At 42.2% G+C, this 25,499-nt stretch overlaps 1 protein-coding gene across 3 annotated transcripts in view; it reads left to right on the plus strand.

The window, feature by feature from the left end:
* Positions 1 to 25,499, plus strand: part of PCDH11X (protocadherin 11 X-linked) — a 721,402-nt gene that overhangs the window by 532,411 nt on the left and 163,492 nt on the right. For all 3 annotated transcript variants that reach the window (XR_014521724.1, XM_083486244.1, XM_083486243.1), the window contains one exon: positions 21,837 to 22,035. Coding sequence is in view for 2 of the 3 variants with exons in the window: in XM_083486244.1 (XP_083342370.1) it covers positions 21,837 to 22,035 (199 nt within the window). In the remaining variant the exon portion in view is untranslated. Of the gene's footprint in view, positions 1 to 21,836; positions 22,036 to 25,499 lie in introns of those variants that run through there.

Below are 25,499 nucleotides of genomic sequence, written 5' to 3' on the forward strand. Positions count from 1 at the left end.
ATAAGCAACTTTGCTAGGCTTTAAGAGTAAAGGTAAAGGGGACCCCTGACAATTAGGTCCAGTCATGGGCCGACCTCTGGGGTTGCAGCGCTCATCTCTCTTTATTGGCCGAGGGAGCCGGCATACAGCTTCCGGGGTCATGTGGCCAGCATGACTAAGCTGCTTCTGGTGAACCAGTGCAGCGCAATGAAACGCCATTTCCCTTCCTGCCGGAGCGGTACCTATTTATTTACTTGCACTTTGACGTGCTTTTGAACTGCTAGGTTGGCAGGAGCAGGGACCGAGCAATGGGAGCTCACCCCATCGTGGAGATTCGAACCGCCAACCTTCTGATTGACAAGCCCTAGGCTCTGTGGTTTAACCCACAGCGCCACCCGCATCCCTTGTAGGCTTTATCTTGAGCCAAAAGATTCCCAAAGTGCCTTGTTATTTATGGTTATCATTATTACCATTATAAAAGTGTTTATAAACTGCCGAATATATTGATGGCGTACAACAAAATGTTTTAAATGGCATAACATAAAAAAATTAAAAATGCAGATCACAGGATCGAATGCAGAAACAGCAGCTCAGTCGGTAGAGCACGAGACTCTTCATCTCCGGGTCGTGGCTTTGAGCCCATATTGAGCAAAAGGGAGTTGAGCTTGATGGCCTCATTGTCTCTTTCAACTCCATGATTCTGTGGTAGATCATCCAATTCAATGCAAATATATGCAGGGAAGGGATAGCTAAGAAAGATGCAATCTGATGTCCCCACTTGCTGCAACTGCTGTGGCTTCCTTTTGGGGTGGCGAGGGGAAGGACCACAGGTCAGTGTTTAAATCACATGTAGAAGGTTTCAGGATCATTCTAGGTAGAACTGAGCAAGATCCCTGTCTAAAACAAGGGAGAGCTGCTGTCAGTCCATGTTGATGGAACTGAGATGGGTAGACCCTGGTTTGGGATAAGACAGCTTCCTATGCCCTTAGGGCCCTACAGGAAACTCTTTCCTAGGCATATGAAGTAACGACGTTATCTTACTTCAAGGTAAATTGGGGTGCTTTTTTTACCACACACGGATGTATGTTTCTGCTTTTCCCCTGCCTCCCTCGACCTCCCTCTTCTGAGGTTTGTGGGCGACTTGTTTGGTAATCTGCATACAAATCAGAGTGCATAACCCATACTTCTACTCAATTCTACTAGCACGTTAAGTTGTAGCACTCACTGGAAGAGGAATATGCAGCTGCTTGACAAGACAGGTGCGAATGCTTCCAGAAAAGGAGGAAGAAACAGCTGTCAGTGTGTTGCCTATGTAGGGGAGGTTTACCCTGAAGTTTTTAATATCAAAACTATTGCATGTGTGGATTTTTGGGGGGAAGTTATTATAAACATGTTCCCTAATACTGAATTAAATGACTTGCCCCTCAAGCCCAGTACCAGAGCTACATCTGGCAGTGCCACTCCAAAGTCTTATGCAGAACTTTCCCCAGGCTTGTTTATCTGGGATATTTGTTTAACTGGATGTGCTGGGGATTGAATGTGCAGCTGTCTGATTTTGAATAATATGTTGTCTACTATTGCACACCTGCACTATTCAGCTAAAGCAGGGGTGAGCAAGGTTTATCTTGCCTGGGTCGGATCGGTTCTGTGGAGATCCCTCCATGGGCTGGATCGTGCACGTGCCCACGATTTTTGGCACCACGGAAGCAAGTCCCCGTGTCGCGCTGTGCTGGTTTTGTGCAGCGTATGAGTGGGCTGCTTGGTTTGGGCATGGCTCATGGGCCAGTCAAACGACCTCTGCAAACCGCTATGTACAGTGCATATGTGCGGCGCCGCACATGCGCTTGTACATAGCAGTTTGGTGCCATTGCTGGGATCCTCTGCTTGTGACTGCAGCTGTGAATGGAGGATCCTACCAATGCAGCTGCGTGATGGCTGCTCGTGCTGCCGTGAGCCTCTGCGGGGTGCCTTCTTGTCACACACCCCCCAGACATGGCACCTGAGGCGGACTGCCCCGTCGCCTGTTGCGACACCACTGGTCCCCATTAACAGTCATCCTGAATATTCACGAAGAGAATGGGCTCCCTGAACTTTGCCCATCTTTTCCAATATCACAAGAGTGAGATGGGAGAAACCTAGACTGCAGCAACGTACATTCCAGTAAGGTACCATCAGAAGGAGCTACTGGATCCATAATGCCTGCAAATGCAGTTATAGCACAAATCTACATTTCCTTTAAAGATGTGCCAGCATACCTCCGTTACACCAACATACACAAAGAGCTACTGAGGGTAATGGCAACATAGGCACATCAAGAGAAATATCTAAAGAATGTCTTTCTGTCTCTGAAATATGGCTCCAAACAGTCGGGGAACAGTAATTGAAAATATATCTAAAATCAATTTGTTTTTACCCATATCACTCATGTTTGGAATGTACCAGCAGCCCAAATTAAGTTGTTGAGCTTACAGGAAGCAAAGGCAGCCTTTCATCAGAGTAGTTTAGAAGTCAAATGATGTATAAATTCTAGTGAACAAAATAATAGAAATAAAAATAGGTACTGCAATACCATCCGTTGTTTTGAAATTGGCTTGACCCAGTCTGTCATTCTGCGTTCCCAGCCTTTGAGTTAACCACTAAGTTGCTAGATTCTATGACCCGTGGAGCAAATAATTGCTTCAGTGTGTATGTATGCTTATAACAAAAAATTGAAATGGATGCTGTATAAATTAATCTGGGTGCTTCTTGTGTGCGGTTTGGAAGGAAACAGAATACAAACGAAATCCAGAAATGCTAGATGCGACATTCAATGCATTTTTCAAGAGCTACTGAGTAAATGATCTCCAGGAGCATGAATATAGAACAGCCTTTTTAAAGCTATGGAATGAATTAAATTTGCAGCCTCATATTCCTGTACGGCAAATAAGAAGAAATCCCAGCTGGTCCAGAGCCAGCCAACAAAAACCTGTGTGCACAATTTACTATTCTTACCTAAAAATTGGCTGCCATTTGGTCCTCTAAACCAGGTTGTATGTGATGAATTTTCATAATTTTGACTTCTTTTTAATGCAACTTTTTGCCTTTTTGAAGAGTGAAAAGGGTCCTATTTCCCATCCTCTTTTTCTAAATGCCAAATAAAGAAATGAGCAGCCAGAAGTTGTGATGTATTTATTTTTGCACCTATCATTAACATGATCTTCTGTGACCTCATATTCACACACTGCCTTCTCTTAAATTTAAGTGAATTGAAAACCTATTCTCCCTTTTCTATGGCTCTCATGTTAGCCATAAGGTAAGAAAGGTGTGTTTTCGTTTTTTTCTGGCTTTTTAACGTTTCTTGTATGTTTACACACAGCAGATGTGTTCAAATCCGAGGGCAACTTTGCATATGCATACCAGTTGGTCGGTTTCTTCATAGTGCCTGTGGCTTCATGGTAGCAGAACAGTTACTGCACCCTGGTTCACAATGAGACAATCCCATCCACATTTTAAAAAAACCCCACACAAAACAAAACGGAGTTGAAATGGCTGAGAGTGCACGGTAATTTGAATTTGCTCCAGTGGAATTATTTAACTCCCCATCTCATCTCAACTGGCTTTGCCTCAGGTGCCAAAATGTCTTGGGCCTGCCCCAGCAGAGCCCCTCCCTTTGTGCACACATGTTTTGGGAGTTTTCTATCAGAAGGAGTAGGGGTGTATGAAATGGATTCCTGCCACATCAGGCTTAGTCTGCTGTCAGCCAGCCCCGAGTTGCCTGCCAGGGGGTGGCACCGGCTGTCAACTTCCTCCTCCTCCTCCTCAGTCTGAAAGCTGCCACTACAGAACTCAGTAGGGAGGAACATGTGGGCACCACTACAATTAGTTGACTGTGCCTGACACTGGCTCCAGTTCTACATACTGTTGGCCTCTCTGCCTTCCTCTCTACCAGCCACTACGGGTCAGATCATTCCTGTGTGCCATGGATGTTTCCACAAGTTAGCACTGCATGTTCAGGACACAAATCTGCAAAACAAAATGTGCAGGTTTTGCAGAGCAAATTCAAAATACTGTGCATTCTCATCCATTTCCACTGCTATTCTGTTGATAGGATTCAACCCTACACCAGCAAACTGTTAAAATGAATTTGGCACTCTTGTGCAACAAACCACCCCAACTGTCTGGACATTTTGCAGTATTGAAACTGATAGGGAAGAGAAGTGGCAAGTGTGGAAGAACCATTGTTTGACACAACCGGGGCCTATTTTTTCAGCTGGAACTAATCAGAACTCAGTTCTGGCACCTGTCAGGTGGGCGCCATTGCTATTATAAGGGAACAAGGAAGGTGTTCACAGTGAGTTCTGGCACCTCTTTTTTGTAGAAAAGTAGCACTGGGCATAGTGTTATATAACTCATCTGCACACAAGTCAGAATGATTGCTCAATAACAGCCAGCATCATGCCAGCCTCAAACTTTGTGAAAACAAATCAGAATGAGTGCTCGATAAGCAGGTCCTTATGTCGCTTTGCTAAATTGCACATTGCAGTTCCCATTCAAAAGCACAACCAGCTCCCTATTGCTGGTACCAGTCATTGTTGTGCATTGCATACTGTCTATTATCTGCTATTAGCTCACTTGTTCATCAGCTTGCACTTCCTCCCCCTACCCCTTAATAGCTGACTGCTTTTCTTATGTCTGCTGCCAATTTGGAATGCTTATATTTGCAATGGAAAATATGGGGGGGGCAGGGAGGTATGTGGAATGTTGTGGCTATTGGCAAACCCCCTAGTTTGTTTGATTATTGCTGCAATTATTTCTATCTCCCTTTTCATGATATAAATGTTTCCAAAGTGACCTGCAAGTAACAATAAAGTACAAAAACCACAAGGCAGAGAACCAACTCTATGAAGTCATCAGCTACGAAGCTTCCCACAGGGTTGTTGGTGGTAGTTGGCCTTTGGAGTGGCGGAGTGTGGGGGAGAGACTATTAATGTTTTCTTCAACTTCCTCTCTTGGGATCCTTCCTGTACTGCAGTTGGTGGCAGATAATTTACTTGGTGGTAGCATAGCAATTCCCAAGTGGAATAAGCAGCTTCCTTCATTGGAAGTTTTCAAGAAAATCTTTAGGCACGGATCTCTCAGAGATGTTTTAGGGTGAAAAAGGAAGGGGGGGGGAGAGACGAGCTAGATTTGTGCAGTTCCCTGTCATTCTTTCTGCCTCTGTGCATAGCTGTTTTCAGTACTGAACTGACAGAACTTTTGTTGCCTCTGTGAATGGCTTCCTCGGTAAATGAACCATTGTGGATTTAAATGAAATTCTCTACTGCAGTAGATCCAATAAGACTCTATGTACTGCAGCACCTAATCTTTTTCATCCTGGTTTTTCCAAGGCAATCCAATATTCACTTAGACATTGAAATGAATTTAAAGAGAGGGATCGGAACACTATAGAGGTGACATATCCATATTTCAGAGCCATCTCAGCTCTAACAAAGTTCTTGCCAAAGTTGTGAATTTATATAGCTCTGAAGTTAAAGTGGCGCTGATTGGCCAGGGCCAGTTTTTCTCAGTTCTTGGAATCTTATGGCTGTAATTTGAACAGTTCCACTAATGAAGTGATCCCTGTTATCAACAGATGCCACATTTGGCAGTGTGCACCTTTGACAGCAGCCAATTTCTCAGTCTTGTTAAGAGTTTATAAGGTCATTATTATCCTGTGAGTTCCACATACAGGTGTGTATATCCAGAGAAAGTGCTAATGGCATCTTTGGAGTCAAACAGCATGGACTAAAGTATGACTCAGTATGCTGCCTTGCCAGCGAACGTTAACACAACTGTGCAGGAAGCAGATATTGTTTTAATGATTTGGTTGGTGCATTGGTCAGTTCTGTACTGAGTTGCCTCCTCCGCCCGCAGTAAATGATGCCAAGTGAACAACCATAGACCTTTTACAGAGATCCAGAGTATGGAACCCTATTTCAGTTTGACAGCCACATTCTGTTATGGACAAGTTTTCAGGGTGGGTGGCCCACAGATGCAACACCTTTATACAGTATGCTGTATTCCAGCCATACAACAGTTTCTACATGCATGCTTGCACACACACATGCATGCACACATGCACCCCTCCAGCCAGGCAAGCTTGCATCATATAGAGTCCTTTCCTCCTTGTTGAAAAGTTATTTCCATGATTACGAAACCAAGGTGAACAGATATCCTGTCCCATGAGATACTTCAGAAGGCTTCCTGAGAACTGCTCCCATGTTGCTATTGACACTGATGAAGAGCTTTGCAAAGTAATACACATGGAGGAAGCCCACGTTTTGTTGGAATGGCAGGTGGGCTATTGATTGGAAGAAGCTCCTTTTTCCTGCAGTCACTCAATGTTTTCCATTTGTCCTGTGAGTCCCTGGAGGGCATGCAGTTGCGAATGAGGTTTTCGTTGTATGAGTGGATTTACAGTCTTTAATTGTGAGGGCATTCCTCCACTGACATTGAACATTGGACAGTGCTAGAATGTAAATCAGTTGGTGGCTTGGACAGCATTGGGGATGGGTGAGAAATCCAAAGCTTTTTAGGAAACCATTTAAGTATGTCTTGCATCCCTTCCCACACCCATTTCAAAGCTCAGAAAAATTAGGGTAGTTTCTGACAACATTCTTTTTCCCCCAAAAGAAAAATATTTTAACACAGTTTTACAGTGATTGGTTTGAGCCAGTTTGTGCTATTCCCCAAAACTCGTAGTTAGTTTGCTGAACTCAGTTAAGTTTTTCCTTTTTAAAAAATGAACATTTTAAAATTACCGTAATTATATATATATATTTGTGTGTGTGTGTGTGTGTATTCTATCTTTTGATGTGGCTTAAAGCACATCAGAATCATTATGGGGGAATCTATGAGTCAGTGGCCCTTGTTTCTTTGCTGCAAACTAGAGTGTCCTTCCTTTCATTTCTGAAGTTCCAGGGCCACTGGCAGTCTGAGCAAAGCTTTTCCTAGCCAACAAAAGGTCCCAAACTGGTGTTCCTCTTTCTATGGTCAACTATTGGATTGTAACCTTCCAGCCACCCTTCTTCCCCTGGCTACAATGATATGGACAATGAACTTATTTACCAATACATTTAAATAAGAGCCTTTATGCATTTTGGGAACCCAGGACTAGTGACTCCGACCTCCCACCATCCAAAATTTCTGTCATTCATTGTATGATACCGGAGTCTGTATGGGAATTGGCAGCTTTTCTATTGAGTTGCTTATCTCTCTCTTTGGAAACATTATATAGAAAATGCTACGAGGGCAGATGTTTGTTGTGCTTGTTATAATTAGCGTTGTTGCCCCCCAAAGTCAAGGGACTCTGATTTAAGGGACCCAAATCCACCACCCCGTGGGAAATGGCTGCTGTTCTTTAAATGCCTCGGTCTCTTGCCTTTAAGGTAGTATAAAAACAGCAGCATAAAGACACTGTAAAACTGAAGTACAGTGGTACCTCGGGTTAAGTACTTAATTCATTCTGGAGGTCCGTTCTTAACCAGAAACTGTTCTTAACCTGAAGCACCACTTCAGCTAATGGGGCCTCCTGCTGCTGCCACGCCGCTGGAATACGATTTCTGTTCTTATCCTGAAGCAAAGTTCTTAACCCGAGGTACTATTTCTGGGTTAGCAGAGTCTGTAACCTGAAGCATATGTAACCTGAGGTACCACTGTAAAGCTCATAACCACCAGTATTTCCTTCCTTTAATTCTTTGTCAGCAGCTAACATGTTTTAAGCAAGGCAGGGCTATTTTGGAAGTGATGATTATCACCTGCTGTAGAAGGTGAACCTGTGCACATTCAGTAGGAGAGCAAGAATGGGAGCAAAAGAGGCATAGACTGAAAAGTACAGAGGAAGCTGATATACTTTCTTCCATTGGCAAGGGAAGGAGCCATATAGAGAAAGATACAGAACACTGAAACCTAACTTTATCTTACAGGGGCAGAAGGTGACTTACAAATAAAATGGGAACAGCTAAAAAATATAGAAAAATAACAATTTAACAACAATATGACCCTTTAAATGCGTTTGTTGGAGGGGGGGTTATTGGTTTGTTTTTGTTTTATTATGCATTTTGTATTTTTCTGTTGTGAACAGCCCTGTGATTTTCTGATGAAGGGCGGTATACAAATGTAATTTGTGGACATTGTCTTATTTGTTTTCTTTATTATTGTTTGTGAAGCTGAAAGCCTAAATAATCTAAACCAAACACCAAAATGCCAAATGAATTTAATTAATAAACAATAAAAATAAATAACAGAATTAAAAATATATAAAAATATAAAATATCTATCATGACCTTAGTTTCATGCATGTCAACGTCCTGATGCAGCTTAAACTACAATGTCAATTTCACAGGCAAAGATCTATTCATAACCAAGTCCTGTACACTCGTACCTTGGTTCTCAAACCTAATTTGTTCAGGAAGTCCATTCAACTTCCAAAAATGTTCGAAAACCAAGTTGCGGCTTCCAGTTGGCTGCAGGAGCTTCCCGCACTCAATCGGAAGCCGTGCTGGATGTTCAGCTTTCAAAAAAAGGAACACTTACTTCTGTGTTTGTAGTGTTCGGAGCCTCAATGTATAAGTACCAAGGTGTTCAAGAACCAAGGTATGACTGTACTAGCAAGATAGGGCCTCTTCTGTTGTGGCTCCTTGACTGTGGAAATCTGTTTCCCTAGAGGAGCAGATGGCAACAACTTCATTGGGATTCCATCACCATTTTGAAACACGTTTCTCCTGCTTTTGGAGGAAATTAATTAAGGCCACTTAAAGATTGAAACTTTTCTGCACTGTCATGCTTTATTAATGAGTGGTTTTCATTAATTATTATATATTATTGTTTGTGAAGTGTGGTCTAGAAGTTTTGTACATAAACATGCATGTTTTCTCAAAATTGCAAGCTCTGATTGTACTGGGCTCCATATCGCAGAGAGAACTGTAATAATGTTGAGCTAAATATGCTTACAAAGCCCTGTCAGGCACTTCTGCTCAGCACAAGAATGCTGGAGGTGGAAAGATGGGGCCAGTACCTGTGGTCCTTGCTTCTCCCATGAAGGCCATTAACAAGTGAGCAGAGCTTTTGAGATCCTATTAACTGAAGGGACTGAACTTATGTGTCCTGCCTGATAACACCAAAGGCTTATCTAGTCTGCATTCTATTTCCTATCAGGCACCTGTGAGAAGCCCAAAAGCAGTGTAGCAGGCGAATGACCCTGTCCCATTGTTGCTCTCAAGCAGTTAGCATCCAGAGGCACATTGCCTCTGAACCCAGAGTCTGCACATGCTAACATAACTGGAAGCCACTGTTGTCCTGATCCTTCATGAATTTGTCTAATCCCTTGTTAAAGCTGTCTAAGTTGGTGTCCATCATCATATTACTTAGGGTACCCTACCTACAAAGCATCTGCTATACTGCAGGCTATGTCCACAACACTAATAAAGTCTCTTTTGTATTGGCCCTATCATATGTAGACTTTTGCTTTCAGTATTATTATTTTTAACTGCATGGAGCAAAAGGAGTACCGTATGTATAGGAGCAGATTAGTGATGAAACCCAGTGGCCTCTTGATAAACCCTTGGTCATGGCAGGCATGTGGCATAACAAGGTATTAATTGAAGGCAGGTTACACATAGGTAAGAAATACAGAAAGATGCTCTGGGAACAGCAGCAGTGTTGTGGTCTGTAAATGAAGGGAAGATGGTTCACAACATGATCATTTTCTGCTTTGCCGTATTTTCAGGTGATAGAGATATGAAGAGAGTTTGTATTTATTTGTATCTACCGTAGTTCCACCCATAGTTCAGTATCAGACCTGCAGATGAAGCACATGTTCTGATACTGAACTATCGGTGGAACTAGATGTGACCAAAAAACATCACCCCCAAATGTGCCTTACTTTCTTTTCTCCTATAAAATGAAGAATTGAAATTGGTAACATGTCAGCATCCTTTGATGAGGGGCAGGGAATGAAGAAATTCATGATATGATCCTTTACTTTGTGTTATGGGGATGAAGAGGAGGAACTGGACATGGGCCCCTTGGGCCAGGCAGTTTCCGTAGCACCCGGTTCCTCCCTGAAGCAAGCCACATTTGCCATTGAACTGGTGGTTCCTGAATGTTGAAGATAAAAGGGCCATTAGCACAAGCACTGATTTCCAGCATTTGTAGCAAGTTGTCCTTTGAGGGGCGTGGAGATAAGCAAAGCCACAATGGATTGTAGCCTTCCTGCCAATTTACATCTTGGCTTCGCAGTTCAGAATGACAATTGGGGTTATAATTAGTGCCAGCTCCATGGCTCAGAGTGCTAATTGATGGCATCTGTGTGACTGCTTAATGATTCTAGTTCCAAACCGAAGGCCAGTCGGCAAATATAGGACAGTTTTATAGGTCTCACACCATAATTTCTGCTCAAGAATTAGAAGAAAACAAGGCAGCAGGATTCTTCCCATCGTCCTTAACACACCGTGTCTAGTATGTTTAAGCATCAATTAGCAATAATGAATAATACGTTTTCTCCTTGTTTAGAGATGTCTGTCATAGAGAAACAGGACGACAGGTTGTTTCTGCAAAGAAGGCATGTCATGGCAAGAAGCCTACTGTTATGTTCCAAATAACATTTGTCAGGAGAGAGAGATGTGGAGAGTGTGACCCTACTCATTGCCCTATTCAAGATCAGAGAGTTGGATGCTGGAAAGGGGAAGAATCAAGTCCAGGATCAGCAGAAGAATGTGTGTGTGTGTGTGTGTGTGTGTGTGTGTGTAAGCAAGCAAGCAAGCAAGCACACGCCTGATGAGGAATAGTAAATTCTGGCTATAAATGAATCCAGGACAGGGAACACTCTATACTACAACACTTTGTTGCAGGTCCCACTTGTAGAATTATCTTCCTGAATATTAGCTTCATAAGGACTTGACCTTTAAATGAAAAATTAAGGGGAAAGGCTGGGAGGAGGTAGGCAAAAAAGAGCAAATTGATTTTTGATCAGCTGTTTCCAACTTTCTCCAAATCCCTGGAGCTCATATTGCTTCATCATGCAGACACTTAATGGTCTAACCTTGAGCATTACCATGTAAAATGAGGGTCCGGAGGACAATGAAAAAGGTATTGCAATAACTTACGCCATTGAGTAAATCTGCACCTGCACACAGGGAAGGAAGAAGTGTAGCTACTTGAAACACAATGGAAAAAATATAATTCTAAAAACTGATGCTATCATAAATAATACAGCACATTTATGAAATGTAAATTCACACTTATCTGCATATACAGGGGAAAAGGAGAATGTACAGGGTTGAGGGGTATTTTTTTACAATGAGCTTTTATCAACAGTTGATGCTATTTAAAAAAATACCTATGTGAATTATAACTGCATTGCAGCTGGCTGGCAAATAGTGTGAGCTCCTAAACCCAGAGCTTCCTCACTATACTACTGATGTTCCTCAGAGCCCCTGAACCTTGTGGAAGATGCAAGAGTCTCTGGGAAAGCAAAGATACTATAAGCCTTCCTTCTAGTCCTCAGATGTTCCACGTGTCACAGCAGGTCTCCGTGGAAGTCAGCCCAGACATGTCTGCCTAAGCAGCTGCGTGGTAGTCCTTCACAGATGGTTTGTTCCCCAGGAGACTTTGAGGGGAGGGCTGTAGATCAGTGGTGAAGCACCTGTTTTGCATGCAGAAGGTCTCAGGTTCAACCCTTGGCAATTCCTGGTAGCTCTGTGAAAGACTCCTTGCCTGAAACCCTGGAAACTCCCAAGTAGGGCAAGGAGAGAAGTCCCCTGCTTGAAGCCCTAGAGAGCAGCAGCCAGGCCCTGAAGACAACACTGCACTAGAGTGACCTATTTTCTGACTCAGTTTAAGGGCAGCTTCACTGGTGGGAGATGCAAGAGGCACAGCTCACCATATAACTAACAAAATCTCACCCAGCCCTATCTCACAGTGTTTGTTGAGCCTAAAATAGGGTAACCACGTTCACTCTGAGCTCCTTGGGAGGAAAAGGTGGGGGGTGGGGAATTGGGTGGGGTGGGGAGGAGCAGCATTTTTTAAGCCAGTCTCTGGGCTTGCCCACACTTGTCCCACTTCTATCCCCCAGGAAAACCAGCTATTTCCCTTGGAATCAGTTTTTCCTCACACTGATGTTTGTTCTGATTCAGTTGTAAACCGGGCAAGAAGTGGGAAAAGTGAAAAACAGCTTGGACCTGTGCCTACAAATCATGGGACAAGCAGAAAACCCTCTCAAAACCATGGTTTCTAGGCACAGGACAAGTGTGGATGAACCTTCAATTGACACTTCCTGCCATAACATAAGCTACCAAAGCACAGAACTGGCATACATACATTTCTTTAACCCTAGGGTGCAACACTCACACCAGGCACCACTTAGCTGGGTATCGCATAAGCAATTTCAAACTAATCATATGCCAATGTGAAAGATTGTGCACACATTAAATTTTAAAATCTGCTTTTTAGGTCTCATTCTGACATCTAGTTAGCATACAATAACTGCCTTTCAAAAGCCAAATTAAATATCTGTGACACTTTAAATGTTGCTGTATCCCCCTCCTTTTTTTATTTGCTCTTTTATTTCAGTTCTGTGGCTCTTTTGTGATGTTGATAAGTGTGAAAGATGATAGTTTAATTGGTAGATGTTGTTAAGGGAAAATGATGATTAACACATCAAACATGTTATGTTTTTTGGCATGAAAGAGAATTAGAATGATTGGGAGGTGATCCTTTTGGCTTCTTCTCATAAATCATTGAAATCCACCTTTGATCAGATTCCCAAACAATGAAAGGCATAGCGAAGATCACCTTCCTACTGTGTGTGACATCTGTGGAGGTTTCACTACTTAAGAGAACTGCTCAAACAGATCTGAGGAATTTGGGTAACGGTTTAGGCCTAGTGAATTTTGATAAGTTAAGGGGGATTGAACTTGCTAGCTCGAAGGTATTTACGAAGCAGCCACAATGGATACAAGTACACCAATTGTATTACCCTCAGGGAACAAGCAAAATGTGGGAAATCAGCCCACAAGGGACTGCATCAGAGACTGGTGTTATTGACAAGTGATGAGGCCTACAAATTATGATAAGCAAATCTGACAATTTTTTAAGTCATCAGGAAAATTCACCAGTATTTTTGTGTGGATTTCTATTAAGACATTTTCCTTTGCAGTTTTGCCTTATCAATATGATTTTTGCAAAGCAGTTTCTCCTTATGTATGCATACCCTCCAAGTGACCCAATTTTCCAGTGACAGTCCCGGCTTCTAATTTGATCCTGGAATGCACCTATTTCCTCTGCCGGTGCCGCCACTGCCAAGCTCAGGGAAGAGAATGAGCATGCGCTTGTCCTGAGCAGTGGCGGCAGCTGCTGCGAGGGGGCATCCTGGTGCCTCTTCACCGCCTCCTCCCTTGGACAGTTCATACCAGCTGCTGGAAAGCGAGATAAGAGGTGGAGAAGGAGGCATGTGATATACCAGCTCTGAGGCAGATGCAGAGGGCAGGACTGCTCTGGGTGGGAAGAAAATTAGAGCAGAGTGCAAAGAGTCTTGATTTTTTTAAAAAAATAATTTATGCATCCACATCTAATCTAGGCCTTTTCTAATATTTATTTATTTATTGGTGTGTGATTTTCTTTTTGTAAATCTTTGTTGCTTAGTTGTTTAGTCATGTCTGACTCTTCGTCACCCCATGGACCAGAGCACGCCAGGCACTCCTGTCTTCCACTGCCTCCCGCATTTTGGTCAAGCTCATGTTAGTAGCTTCGAGAACACGGTCCAACCATCTCATCCTCTGCCGTCCCCTTCTCCTTGTGCCCTCCATCTTTCCCAACATCAGGGTCTTTTCCAGGGAGTCTTCTCTTCTCATGAGGTGGCCAAAGTATTGGAGCCTCAGCTTCAGGATCTGTCCTTCCAGTGAGCACTCAGGGCTGATTTCCTTCAGAATGGATAGGTTTGATCTTCTTGCAGTCTACGGGACTCTCAAGGGTCTCCTCCAGCACCATAATTCAAAAGCATCAATTCTTCGGCTATCAGCCTTCTTTATGGTCCAGCTCTCACTTCCATACATCACTACAGGGAAAACCATAGCTTTAACTAACTTTAAAAAGCTTTAACTAAACTTTAAATTAACTTTGTCGGCAAGGTGATGTCTATGCTTTTTAAGATGCTGTCTAGATTTGTCATCGCTTTTCTCCCAAGAAGCAGGCGTCTTTTAATTTCGTAGCTGCTGTCACCATCTGCAGTGATCATGGAGCCCAAGAAAGTTAAATCTCTCACTGCCTCCATTTCTTCCCCTTCTATTTACCAGGAGGTTATGGGACCAGTGGCCATAATCTTAGTGTTTTTGATGTTGAGCTTGTTCATCTTTGTGGAGCTTACCTTCTACTGCTGCTAATTCTAAGGGCAATTGCTGAGGAAGCACACCCTGACTTCTCAAGTTTCAGCTTCCTGCTGTGTGATATCTGTAGCTTGAGTTTTTGGCAATGAGTAATCAGGTAATCAGCAAACTTAAGTCAGTGAAACCTCTCAATTAATACAAACTTAATATAAGTTTTAACTTCAGTCAAACAAAATTTTTGCATTATATTTTTACACATATTAAACTTATATTGTTTATACACAATTACCAATTAAAATGACTGGGCCCAGAGTAGATAACAAGAAGTGCCAGCAATGCTAGCAACAGTGAGAAGTACCAGAAGATGTTGAGCACTGATACTAGGCTGCCCACTGTTCCAGTCAGGAGGGCAGGATCCTCTGAAGATGGGTCGTTATTCCTTTTGCATATGTACTCAAAAAGTACCTTGTGTGTCCTACTTCAGTGGAAGAGTGGAGTATCATTTCCAAAATAAAGTAAAATAAAAATAAATAAAAAGGTACCTTCAGTTTTAAGGTCAAATGTAATTCCACTTCTATCCAACAGTTGGGGGAATGCTGCCCTTACCAATCTTATTATCCACTGGAGTGAACATAAAGTTGATCTAACTAGATCCACACATCCATATAATGATGATGATGGAGAGCTTAATGATGCTGGAGAAAAGGGATCCACTGGGAATGATGGATCAGATATGGCTGCTCTTAACTTGTCATTTGGAAAGCTGTTCTAGAGTCTCATGGGTTTAACTTGTTACTACCCCCTCCCCTGGTGTATAGTTTCCCAGGGAAGATGAGATTTGGCAGCAAAAGGGGAAGGAGGTGTAGGAAGTGATGTGATTACTAGTGGCTTGCCTTTCAGATGTGCTAAGTACCAAAAACACTGAGAAAACTGGAAGAGGACAGTTCTTGATGTTCAGTGACTCTGACAGTCTATCCTCAGGTGAATAGGGCATCTTTAGATGCAACTTTAAGATGAGGTTTCTCTGTTGGCTCTTCACTTTGTTCTGATTTTGGACTGAGAGCACAGCTGGTAAATGGTATCTATATTGTTGAATTGTTGTATTAATTATTGCTACACTCCCCATTTTCTTCAAGTGATAAAAAGCCCAGAAGGAAAGCTACTGGCCATCAAAATATTTTGTGTCAAGGAATTCTTGAGGTTAATTGTGCTAGTTTTCCAGGGATGGCAACCGCTTGGTTGCTTTTTATAGCGGGTTGTTATGAAAGAACTGTACTGGGAGCGGGGGAGGTCTCTGCCAAGAGGACTCTTGGCCTTTACTAAATATTTTGATTGTGTGTGTATTGTCTTTACAAGTCCTGAACTGGATCAGAAAATTCCATGAGTTCTTTCTCATTTGTAGTGGGTGGGTGGATGATTGTTGCTGTCCTCCCATTAACATAGCATACACCATACCCTCTTCTCCACATATATCCAACACAAAAGCCTCCTATCTCCCTTCCCAGCTATCTGATTGCCTTCCTTCTGCCCTCACATTAACGAGTGGAATGGAAAAACCAAGGGAGTAGCAGAAAGGAAAGCAATCAGATGGGAAAGAGGCTTCTGTTGGATGAGGTAGATTGGGACCTGGAGACTGGAAAGTACAGGGTCATTCTCCCTAGATTTGGTTCCCTTCCACAGCTTCCTTGAAATAAACCTGCATAAGACTTTGAGGTTAATCAGATAGTTATTAGATAAAGCTCAGAAAAAACAAATGCTCCTGAACTGTGCCATGGGCAGAGCTTGCCATTACTGCTGGTAATATAATAATCTATTATTGCAGTAGGAGCTACCACCCCTGCTTGCCCCACTCATCAACTCACCATCTAAATCACTTCGCACCCTCCTTAAATAAAATTCTAGCAAAATATGATGAAGGCAGGGCACTTCAGAAAACTGTATGCTCAACTGCTCTCTGAAGCATCTCCCACTTCCTTAAACACCATTCTAGATATGTTTAACTGTGTGTGCATCAGAGAGCAGTTGCCCAAACCACCCTCTGAAGCAGCTCAACAACTCGCCTGTGCTACCCAACTGTCACATTGCTTGCTTGCTTGTCTTCTGTTCTGTCATCCTGCTGCAGTGGGCATGGCCATTTATCTGCACCCATGCCCACTGCAGCATGGCAACTATTTTTCTTCCAAAACGGATGGGCGACCCCTTGGGTAGGCAAGAAGTAGAAATGTCCTAAGTATTTCTTACTTCTCTCAGTTGCCCACTGAACTTCATCCCCAATTGGCTACCAGGTTCTATCATGCCTAAAAGAGAATTTAATTCTTCCATAACCCTAGAGATGAACACCCACACCCACTCACCCACCTACCCACCTACACACACACACACACACACACACACACACACACACACAGACACCCCTTAATCTTTCTGTGCCCACATTCATAAGGTATGATTGAATTCTTCTGGGACACAGAAAAAGATGATGAATTTATGACCGCTTAAGATTTGGCCTATAACCACCTACTTGAAAGTATTCATGGTGGGGGGGGGGGAGAATTAGGAACATTTTATATCTTGTCATTATTACCTTGACAATCGTTTTACAGGCACATACAACTACCTGACATTTAGAAGACATCTGAAGTTTTTAATGTGTGACATTTTAATGTATTTTTAATCTTTGTTGGAAGCCACCCAGAGTGGCTGGGGAAATCCAGCCAGATGGGCAGGGTACAAATAATAAATTATTATTATTATTATTATTATTATTAATTATACAAAAGGAGGGGGGAAAGTGTTCTTTACTCCTTCCCTGAGAAGTAGACGAGCTGCGATTTTCTGAATTCCTGCAGACATCGTTACAGCAATCACAAGCAAGACATGCGAATACAGTTTTGCCAATAGCAGGGAGTTAGCTTCTGTCACATTTATTTTTGAAAGTTCTTCCTTCAGGCATTTCAATTTGAATTTATAAGATTGCAAAATATCCTCAGACTCCAGCTGTTTTCCTGTTTGTTTTCCAAAGGGAGCGTGTATAGATAGAAGCAAAATAACACGGATTGTGGGCTAGTCCTCCCCATTTTTCTTAATTTGATTACCACATGCTGTGTGCATGCATTATTTATTTATTTATACAATTTCTCACCTGCCCTTCCCCATAATGGTCTGCCATGTGCAATCCCTTCCCAAGTTTGAACAGTATTGTCCCTCCACCAAGATCTGCTGGCTTTTCCTGGTGGGGGAATTCCATTTCCAGTGGGGGAGTCTCACCAGTGAGCAACATTTCAATGTGCGTATCCAAACAGCTGGCAGTGGAATTCCCATTGATGGTAGCCAGAGGACACCGCTTAAATTGGGTTTTTTGGGAGGGAGGGGTCAGAACTGAGCTCAGAGGTTCTGCTTGACCCTGAGCTGTCACCTGATAGCAATCTGGGCCTCCTTGCCAGATCAACCTGGGAGCTGGTATAGAAAAGAGTCATCCTTGTGCTCACTTTCCACTCCATGGCACTCCATAAAACCAGTAAGCTGCAGGCCAGGGCTTTGGATTTCCCCCGATGGTGCATATGATTAATTGAGTCAAACCATATGTGAATATAGCAAGCTGCTAAGTGAAACCTTTGGTCCATCTAGTTTAGTACTGTCCACACTTACTGGCAGTAGCTCTTAGAGGGGCTTCAGACAAGGGTCGTTTCCAGTCTTACCCAGAGATACCAAAAATCGAACGTGGGACATTTGGCAGGTAAAGCAGATGAGTCACCATTGAGCCACAGTTCTTCTCCAACTCTTTGGACAGTTACTTAAGCGGGTGGTGCTTTTTTTGTCAGAATACAGGTCTAAAGTCTTACTAAGCTTTTCACATCTAACCAACCCAGTAAATTGTCCCATCAATCCAGCAATTGGTGGATTGTGTAATATGCTCACCCGTTATTTTAAAAAGAACAAAAGATAACTCTTCATTAAATATGAGAGATTTCAACCTAAAACCACCAGGGATCAGTGGCGTAGCGTGGGGGGTGCCAGGGGTGCCGGCCGCACCGGGCGCAACATCTGGGGGGGCACGAGTCCAGAGGGAAGGGACAAGCAATCGAGGCTTGTTTGGGGTGGGGGGTCGTCGTCTCCGTTTGGCTGGCCCCCCTCGAGGAAGCAGGAAGCTCTCCAAGGCGCAGCGCGCCGTTGGTGGAGGGAAAAGAGCCGCGCAGCAGCAGCAGCAAAGCCGGGAGGAGGAGGAGGAGGAGGCGCCGCCTGCCGCAGGATCCGATCCGAGCCTGCTAATCGCTTGCTGGGAATTAAGTGGCTCAAAGAGGCAAAGGAAGAGGTGGAGCCGCTGGCCCGGCCGGGAGGAAGCTGGAGAGAGCAGCGCGCCTGGGCGCGGCGAGGTTGGGTAGGTGCGCCCTGGCTGGCTACCTGCCTCCCGGGCTCAGTGCCTCCATGACCCCTCCAGCGGCGATGGGAGAGATGGGGGGGGTCTGGAGCAGCCCCGGCTGGCCTGCTCCTGCTTCTCCCCCACCTCCTTCCCGTTGCTGGCGCCTTGATCTCATCCGGATCAGGGACGAAACACGCCCATCCTTCGCTACTCCTTGTCGGGCCACTGCTTCATTTCTCCAGGGAGAGAGAGAGGAGAGGAGAGGTGCCGGGGATTGCCAAGCGCGCGTGATGCAAAGGGCCTGCCCACGAGCAGGCTGAGCTCCGCGTGGCGGGGGCGGAGGGAGGCGCTCTGCACATGCTTAGGAGGCGCTCGCCAGTGGCGTAGCGTGGGGGGTGCAGGGGGGCCGGCTGCACCGGGCGCAACATCTGGGGGTTAGGGTTAGGGTGCGCAAATCCACGGGTTAGGGGGCGCAAATTACTTGCCTTGCCCCGGGTGCTGACAACCCACGCTACGCCACTGCCAGGGATATTGCCTACAGAACAGAATGCATGACAGTATGTGTTGGGCAATGCATATTCTGAGTTTTAAAATAAATATAGGCATGGTGTGATGGTTTTACTACAGGGACATCGACTAGAATTTGGGTAGATAGAGAATTTGGCCAATATTTGTTTGAGCATTTGTGAGTGAATAATTTGGGTGGAGATGTTTTCAGTGAAGGTCTCTCTCTCATTTCTAACAGCTACCTCACCCCAAGCAACACCCCATAATCTAGGCCATAATCTAGCAAAGGGATGAGAAGCATGTGACCATCCAGATGGTGTTAGATTCCAGCTCCAACCATCCCTTAGCATTGGCCATGCTACATGGGACTGGAGTTGTAGACCAAAAACATGGGGAATTTCACAGTGTCCTCATCCCTGATCTACCAGAACCCTGTCCAGTGACATTTTTCAAGAACCTCTGCTCTTCAAAAAATTATTTGCTTCAATATGACTGCTCAGGAAATGTCCCCGGTTAGTGGCATGACCTTATTTGACACCTGACATTCCTTAGAAGAATTGCATTTACACTTTCGGCAACCTTGGGAGCAAAAATAATTTCCCTTTATTGCAGGAAACAAATTATAACAGTATGAAATATGTCATAGAACATTTCACCCTTTAGGAAAGGTGACAGAATTTTAGAGTTTCTTGTTACCTATACCATACTTCCATTGTAGCACTTCGGCATTTAGATAATTTTTCAGATGGAGAAATTGGTTGAAAATGCAAGCTCTTTTCAGGCACAATTGTATTCTACATGGGAGTGGGGAGTAGGGTTTAGGAATAATGGATAATTTTGATTCAGTTTTAATGTTACTGAGTGCATAACTTGCACTTTCTGCAACAATATGCAAACCAAAACATAGCCATCCTTTGCCATTTACATTTCTCTAAATTTTAGGGTGCAGTTCTCCAACCAAATGATGTGCCCCAAACTGTGCATATTAAGGGAAAGTGAGCATAAAATCTATCTATCTGTGAAAATGGCATGCATACTGTATATGCCTTATATTGGGGGGAACTGTTTGCAAAAATGAGTATATCAGGCAAAATTGCATACAAAAATGTGTATATAAAGAGAAATTTGCCCTAAAATGCTGGTAAGTTTTCATAAGGATTAGAGCAGGGGTAGGCAGCCTAAGGCCCGTGGGCCGGATGCGGCCCAATCACCTTCTCAATCCGGCCTGCTGCCGGTCTGGGAATCAGCATGTTTTTACATGAGTAGAATGTGTCCTTTTATTTAAAATGTATCTCTGGCTTATTTACGGGGCCTGCCTGGTGTTTTTCCATGAGTAGAATGTATGCTTTTATTTAAAATGCATCTCTGGGTTATTTGTGGGGCATTGGAATTTGTTCATATTTTTTTCCAAAATATAGTCCGGCCCACCACATGGTCCGAGGGAAGGTGGACCCACCCACATCTGAAAAAGGTTGCTGACCCCTGGACTAGAGCAACACAGGAACAGTAACAGTCAAATGAGACTACTACTTATCAATTAAAAAGATATTCTTAATTGGAGAGTAGGGTGCTTTGTTTGTTTAAGATAAATCACTCATTGTTATTAAATATTGATAGCCGGGAAGAAATGTGGTAGAATAAAGAAAAGTTAAAAGGGGAAAAAAATCATTTGTAGGTTGTTGGGAGAAGCAGACATTAAGTACTGTCATTCTTACTCATCTCTAAGCTTCTGAACTCCCTAAGATCTTAAATATCAGTTTTATGTTAGATGTTTAAAAATAATCTGACTGTAATTTGATGTGCATTATCTTGTGAGCGCAAAAGCCGTCAGTTGGTTTATTTTAAAAAAGGGGATGTTTACATCCTTTGTATTGTTCTGAATGTCACGTTCAAAGTAATGTGCGATTTCCTGCACCCTAAAGAACATAAATATAAGGAGTAAAGTTGGTTGTTTGGTTAGATTGATTGATGGATGGATGGAAGCATTGGTACTTCCCGATATTCTGTTCTATCTCTTCCAAATATATTTTTTCTTTCTCTATGAAAAATATGAAATATAGATGTTAGAGAGTGTATCAGAATAGTACACACAACCAATACATGAGAGTGTCAGAGTGAATATATTAAAGTGAATTTTACTCTTTCTTATAAAATACAGTTGTTTTGTATAGTATCATCTTTGACAGGGGTGTAGAACCTTTCTTTTCAGCCTGAGGGCTGTATTGCCTTATGGACAATGCAGTTCTTTAGCCATGTAATGTATACAAAAATGAATATGCTAGGGTAAAGTATGAATAAAATGTAATGTGAATATAATAATAAAAATAACATGTGAAATGTGTTGTATTACGGAAAATTGCTCTGCAAGGTATGCATATTAGGAAAAATTGTGTACACACGTGTGTGTACATTAGGATAAATGCTGATGAATTTCCATGAGGACTGTTTAAATATATATAAATAACTTCCAAAAAACTGATGTAGAAATGTGGAGAACTGGGGGGTAGGAAGAGAAATGGGGAGAAAACAAAATTGGCAGATTTGTTCATCCTGATAGGTACCGGGGCAGAACACATTTCATCAGTTGGTTATAGTCAACAACAACCTGGGAACCCTGCTGGAACAATATGGTTTTCTTCTCTCTTCTGCAGTCGCAGCGCCGAGTCACATTTCACCTGCCGGATGGTTCTCAGGAAAGCTGCAGTGACAGTGGGCTAGGAGACCATGAGCCCAGCAGCACCGCTAGCACAGCACATCCTCTGCCACTTGGTTTCCCGCAAGAGGAGTACTATGAGCAGACATCACCCAACAGTCGGACAGAGGGAGATGGCAATTCAGATCCAGAGTCCAGTAAGTCTGTTGCATCATGGGCATTTGTCACTCTAGGGAATTCATGGGTCCAAAATGAGCATCCAGTGTATAGTGACAATTTATTCTGATTCAAATAGTATTTGTTTTGTTGCACCTGAAAGGACAAAGGTCATCATTTTGTCCATGGCTGAAGGGCCTTGTAGTAATATTTTCTGAGCTGCATTTTGAGATTCAGATGACGAACCCATACAGACCAAACTGGCGGTATTTAGGATGCAGCAACCCAGCTCTTGGAGGAAGGCCCTATGTGGAAAAGCAGGGTAGAAATCAGGACAAGAAGAGCTGTGGGGTCTAAGCTAATAAGTGCCTTAGAGAATAGTAAACACGGACCAGTAGCTGTCTTTGAGTGGTTCTTTTTTAATTTCAGTGTATGTTTCATTGTTTGGGTAAAATACAAAGACAGGCTTTTCATATGACTGGGCAATTGAAGGGCCTATAAAGAGTTTGCAAAAAGATGAAAAATGCAGCTGAGGCAGAAATTAATAATGAAATTAAATCACACTTGCTGTTTGTTTCTTAAAGGGCATGCTACTATTTGCGGGGTGATTTTTTTTAGGTTGTTGTATAATTTCAGAGAGATATATCCAGGCTGGCATTGATCCAGCAAAGCAAATTGTAAGTTTGTAGTTTTATTTTTATTTTTAATGTTCATGGACTATTATGGAATAATAACTCTACAGTTATAGAATTGGTTTTATTTCTTTGGTTTTGGGCCTGTATCTTTTATATTTGGGGTTTTTTTTAATTGCATGCTGCTTTGGTACCTTTTGGTTGGGAAACGTTTTATAAATCTGCAGATAAATAATCAATAAATCAATCAATCAATCATTAAGGGAGGAAAAACTCGTGAGAAGAGACAGCAGCAACAAACATGTTAGTTTTAGCCACACATTGGAGGGAAGCCTCCAGTGCTCATGTTTCACAACAAGTTCTAAAGTATGCAGGAAGTCTCCATGAGTACAGGTGTACCACTTCAGAAAAGTGCACAGGTTGGATGGTAACTGAGATATCTTGTAACCCCCTCACATTTACTTAAAACATAATGGTCAATCCAGAAAAGGGCTGTGTTCTCAGCTTAAACCGAGATTGGATCAGTTGTTGCCATTTGGGATGCCTTTTCTGATTCTTCCCCCCAACTTAGGGAGAGGTATTTGTCCCATTTGAAACAGCTGCAATGTCAGTTTGATCCTAATGATATATACTTTGATAAGTAGTGGCACACATCACTACCTCAGGGTTGATGTGGTGATAGATGTGTCTTCGGATGTGAGAAGTTTGCAAGGAGGTTGGACTCACCTATTTTTCTTAGATGACTAATTATCTGACAGCTCAAGTTGAAATCCAATACCAAGAATAATTAGTGTTCTGCAGTGTGGAGATGTATATCCCAACTAATGTGATTTCGACTTCAATAGCTGTGCTTTGACGTATGCAATTGATGTCGTGTCCTCTGATGTTGGTAGTTTTCAACCATGTCTGGGATTCTTTACTGTGATGTAGCTCTTTAGTGATTCTACTCTCACACAAAAAAATGTTCAGGATGTTCACAATACACCCTCATCAGATGAGTATGATATATGAAATGTTTTCCATAGAAACAAGAACTAGAATCATAGAGCTGTTTTGTGGCAGATATACTTTTTTTTCAACTGAATGCTTGAGTGAACTGAACTTGAATGTGGATAATTGAACCTGAGACTGTATACATGCAAATCATCAAACTGTAGCCACTCCTAATTTGCACTGACAGCTGGCAAAATTGGACTATATCCAGCAAGTTAAATTTAACTAGCAACTAGAAGAATAACACAGCTAACTTTCTAGGGTGTTGGTGTGAATGAATGAGAAAGAATTAACTGAACTTTAAAAGTGCAGTACATAGAAAAAAAGAGTTCATGTGAGTTATCAGACATTTAACTTTTACTTTTTTTAAAAAAGAGACTTGGACAAGTGTTAGTTCTGTATGCATTCTGTACGGAGTTCTTTCATTTATTTTATTGAACAAAATTTCTTTGCTGTTTGATTATAATAAAACCTTCAAACAGTTTATAAAAAATAAAACACAAAAGCTGTCAATAAAATGCTGTTAAAAACAAGCATTTAATGATTCAAAATATCATTAAAGTCAACAATATACTAAAAAGAAATGTGTTTTACATGTGCTTCTACCAGGAAGGAGTCTTAAACTTCTACCAAGCAGGAGTGTAATTGGTGTCAATAGACATGAAGTTCCAAGGTATAGGGTTTGTAGCCAGTTTTGGAATGTTATCATAGATCAAATTACTCTAGCCAGGTTGTAGATGGGGCTTATGTCAGTCATATGGCATTTGGGGAGTTTACACAGTGTTTATAAATGAAAACTCCTTGAGCTTTTAATCATTTGGTCTGGCAGTTTACCTAAATTTGCCCTTTGTGGAGAATTCAGAGACTTCTGGGCTTCCTTGTTCTTAAGGCTTGTTAGCTTCCCTAAACTGTGATTTCAAAATCACTGCTTTTCATAGTTCTGTCCAAATAATGATTGGAGCAGAGCAATGGGATTAACAATTTAGTAGAGTTTGTGATTTCTGTCAACCAGATAAACGAAATCTTATCCCTTGTCAAAAAAGACTTTGATATGAAAACGAAAATGACAAAGTATGCAATATAAAATGGTGGCTCAGACTTGAAAAAGTGTGTGTGCCAGGGATAATTCTCTATCATCTATCTATCTATCTATCTATCTATCTATCTAATTTTTAATTAGCATTTTTCAGTATAAAATAATAAAACTGTGTGTACAAAACCATAACATAGCCATAAAATAAACACAAAATGAGCCATAGCTCACCAATAAAGATATATGTTCTTGCCCCTTTTAAGTTCAGATGGAGAAATAAAGCTGCATCAAATGTTTACGATTTTAAGGATAATAATAATGTACTCAAAGTACTCAACTTTTTTGAAAAAAAATGACACTGAAGTTCTACATCTTTTAATGCTCAAGAAACAGTATATTTTAACCAAGATGTAGACTCTGTCACTGGGTTATAGAAATATATATATTGTGTGTGTGTTGTGTGTGTGCATATGCACCCATGTTGATGTCCACTTGTGGGTTCTTCCATAACTCTACCGATTTTTCCCATCTTCAAAGTGGTATGCTAATAATTAATTTGCAGAGGGGCAGAGTAATTAATCTTAGCAAGACAGTACTGCATGATTGATCTTCTACCTTTAATCTAATTAGCCTGCACATAGGTGGGAGAATGTAATAGCTGAACACTTTAGAATAAGGCTTTGAGAAAAGTCAACCCTTTTTTTGATGACCCGCTGAGACCATTCCCATACATCACTTCTTGGGTAGTCATTAGTTGCATGTTTGAATTAAAAGGTGAGGAAACTGGGGAAGATAAAAAAACCTAGAGTAGGTTGAACATTCTCATTTTAAATGAGTCAGTCCTTTT

The sequence above is a fragment of the Podarcis liolepis genome (assembly GCF_965112155.1).
Source record: "Podarcis liolepis genome assembly, chromosome: Z".
Lineage (NCBI taxonomy): Eukaryota > Metazoa > Chordata > Lepidosauria > Squamata > Lacertidae > Podarcis > Podarcis liolepis.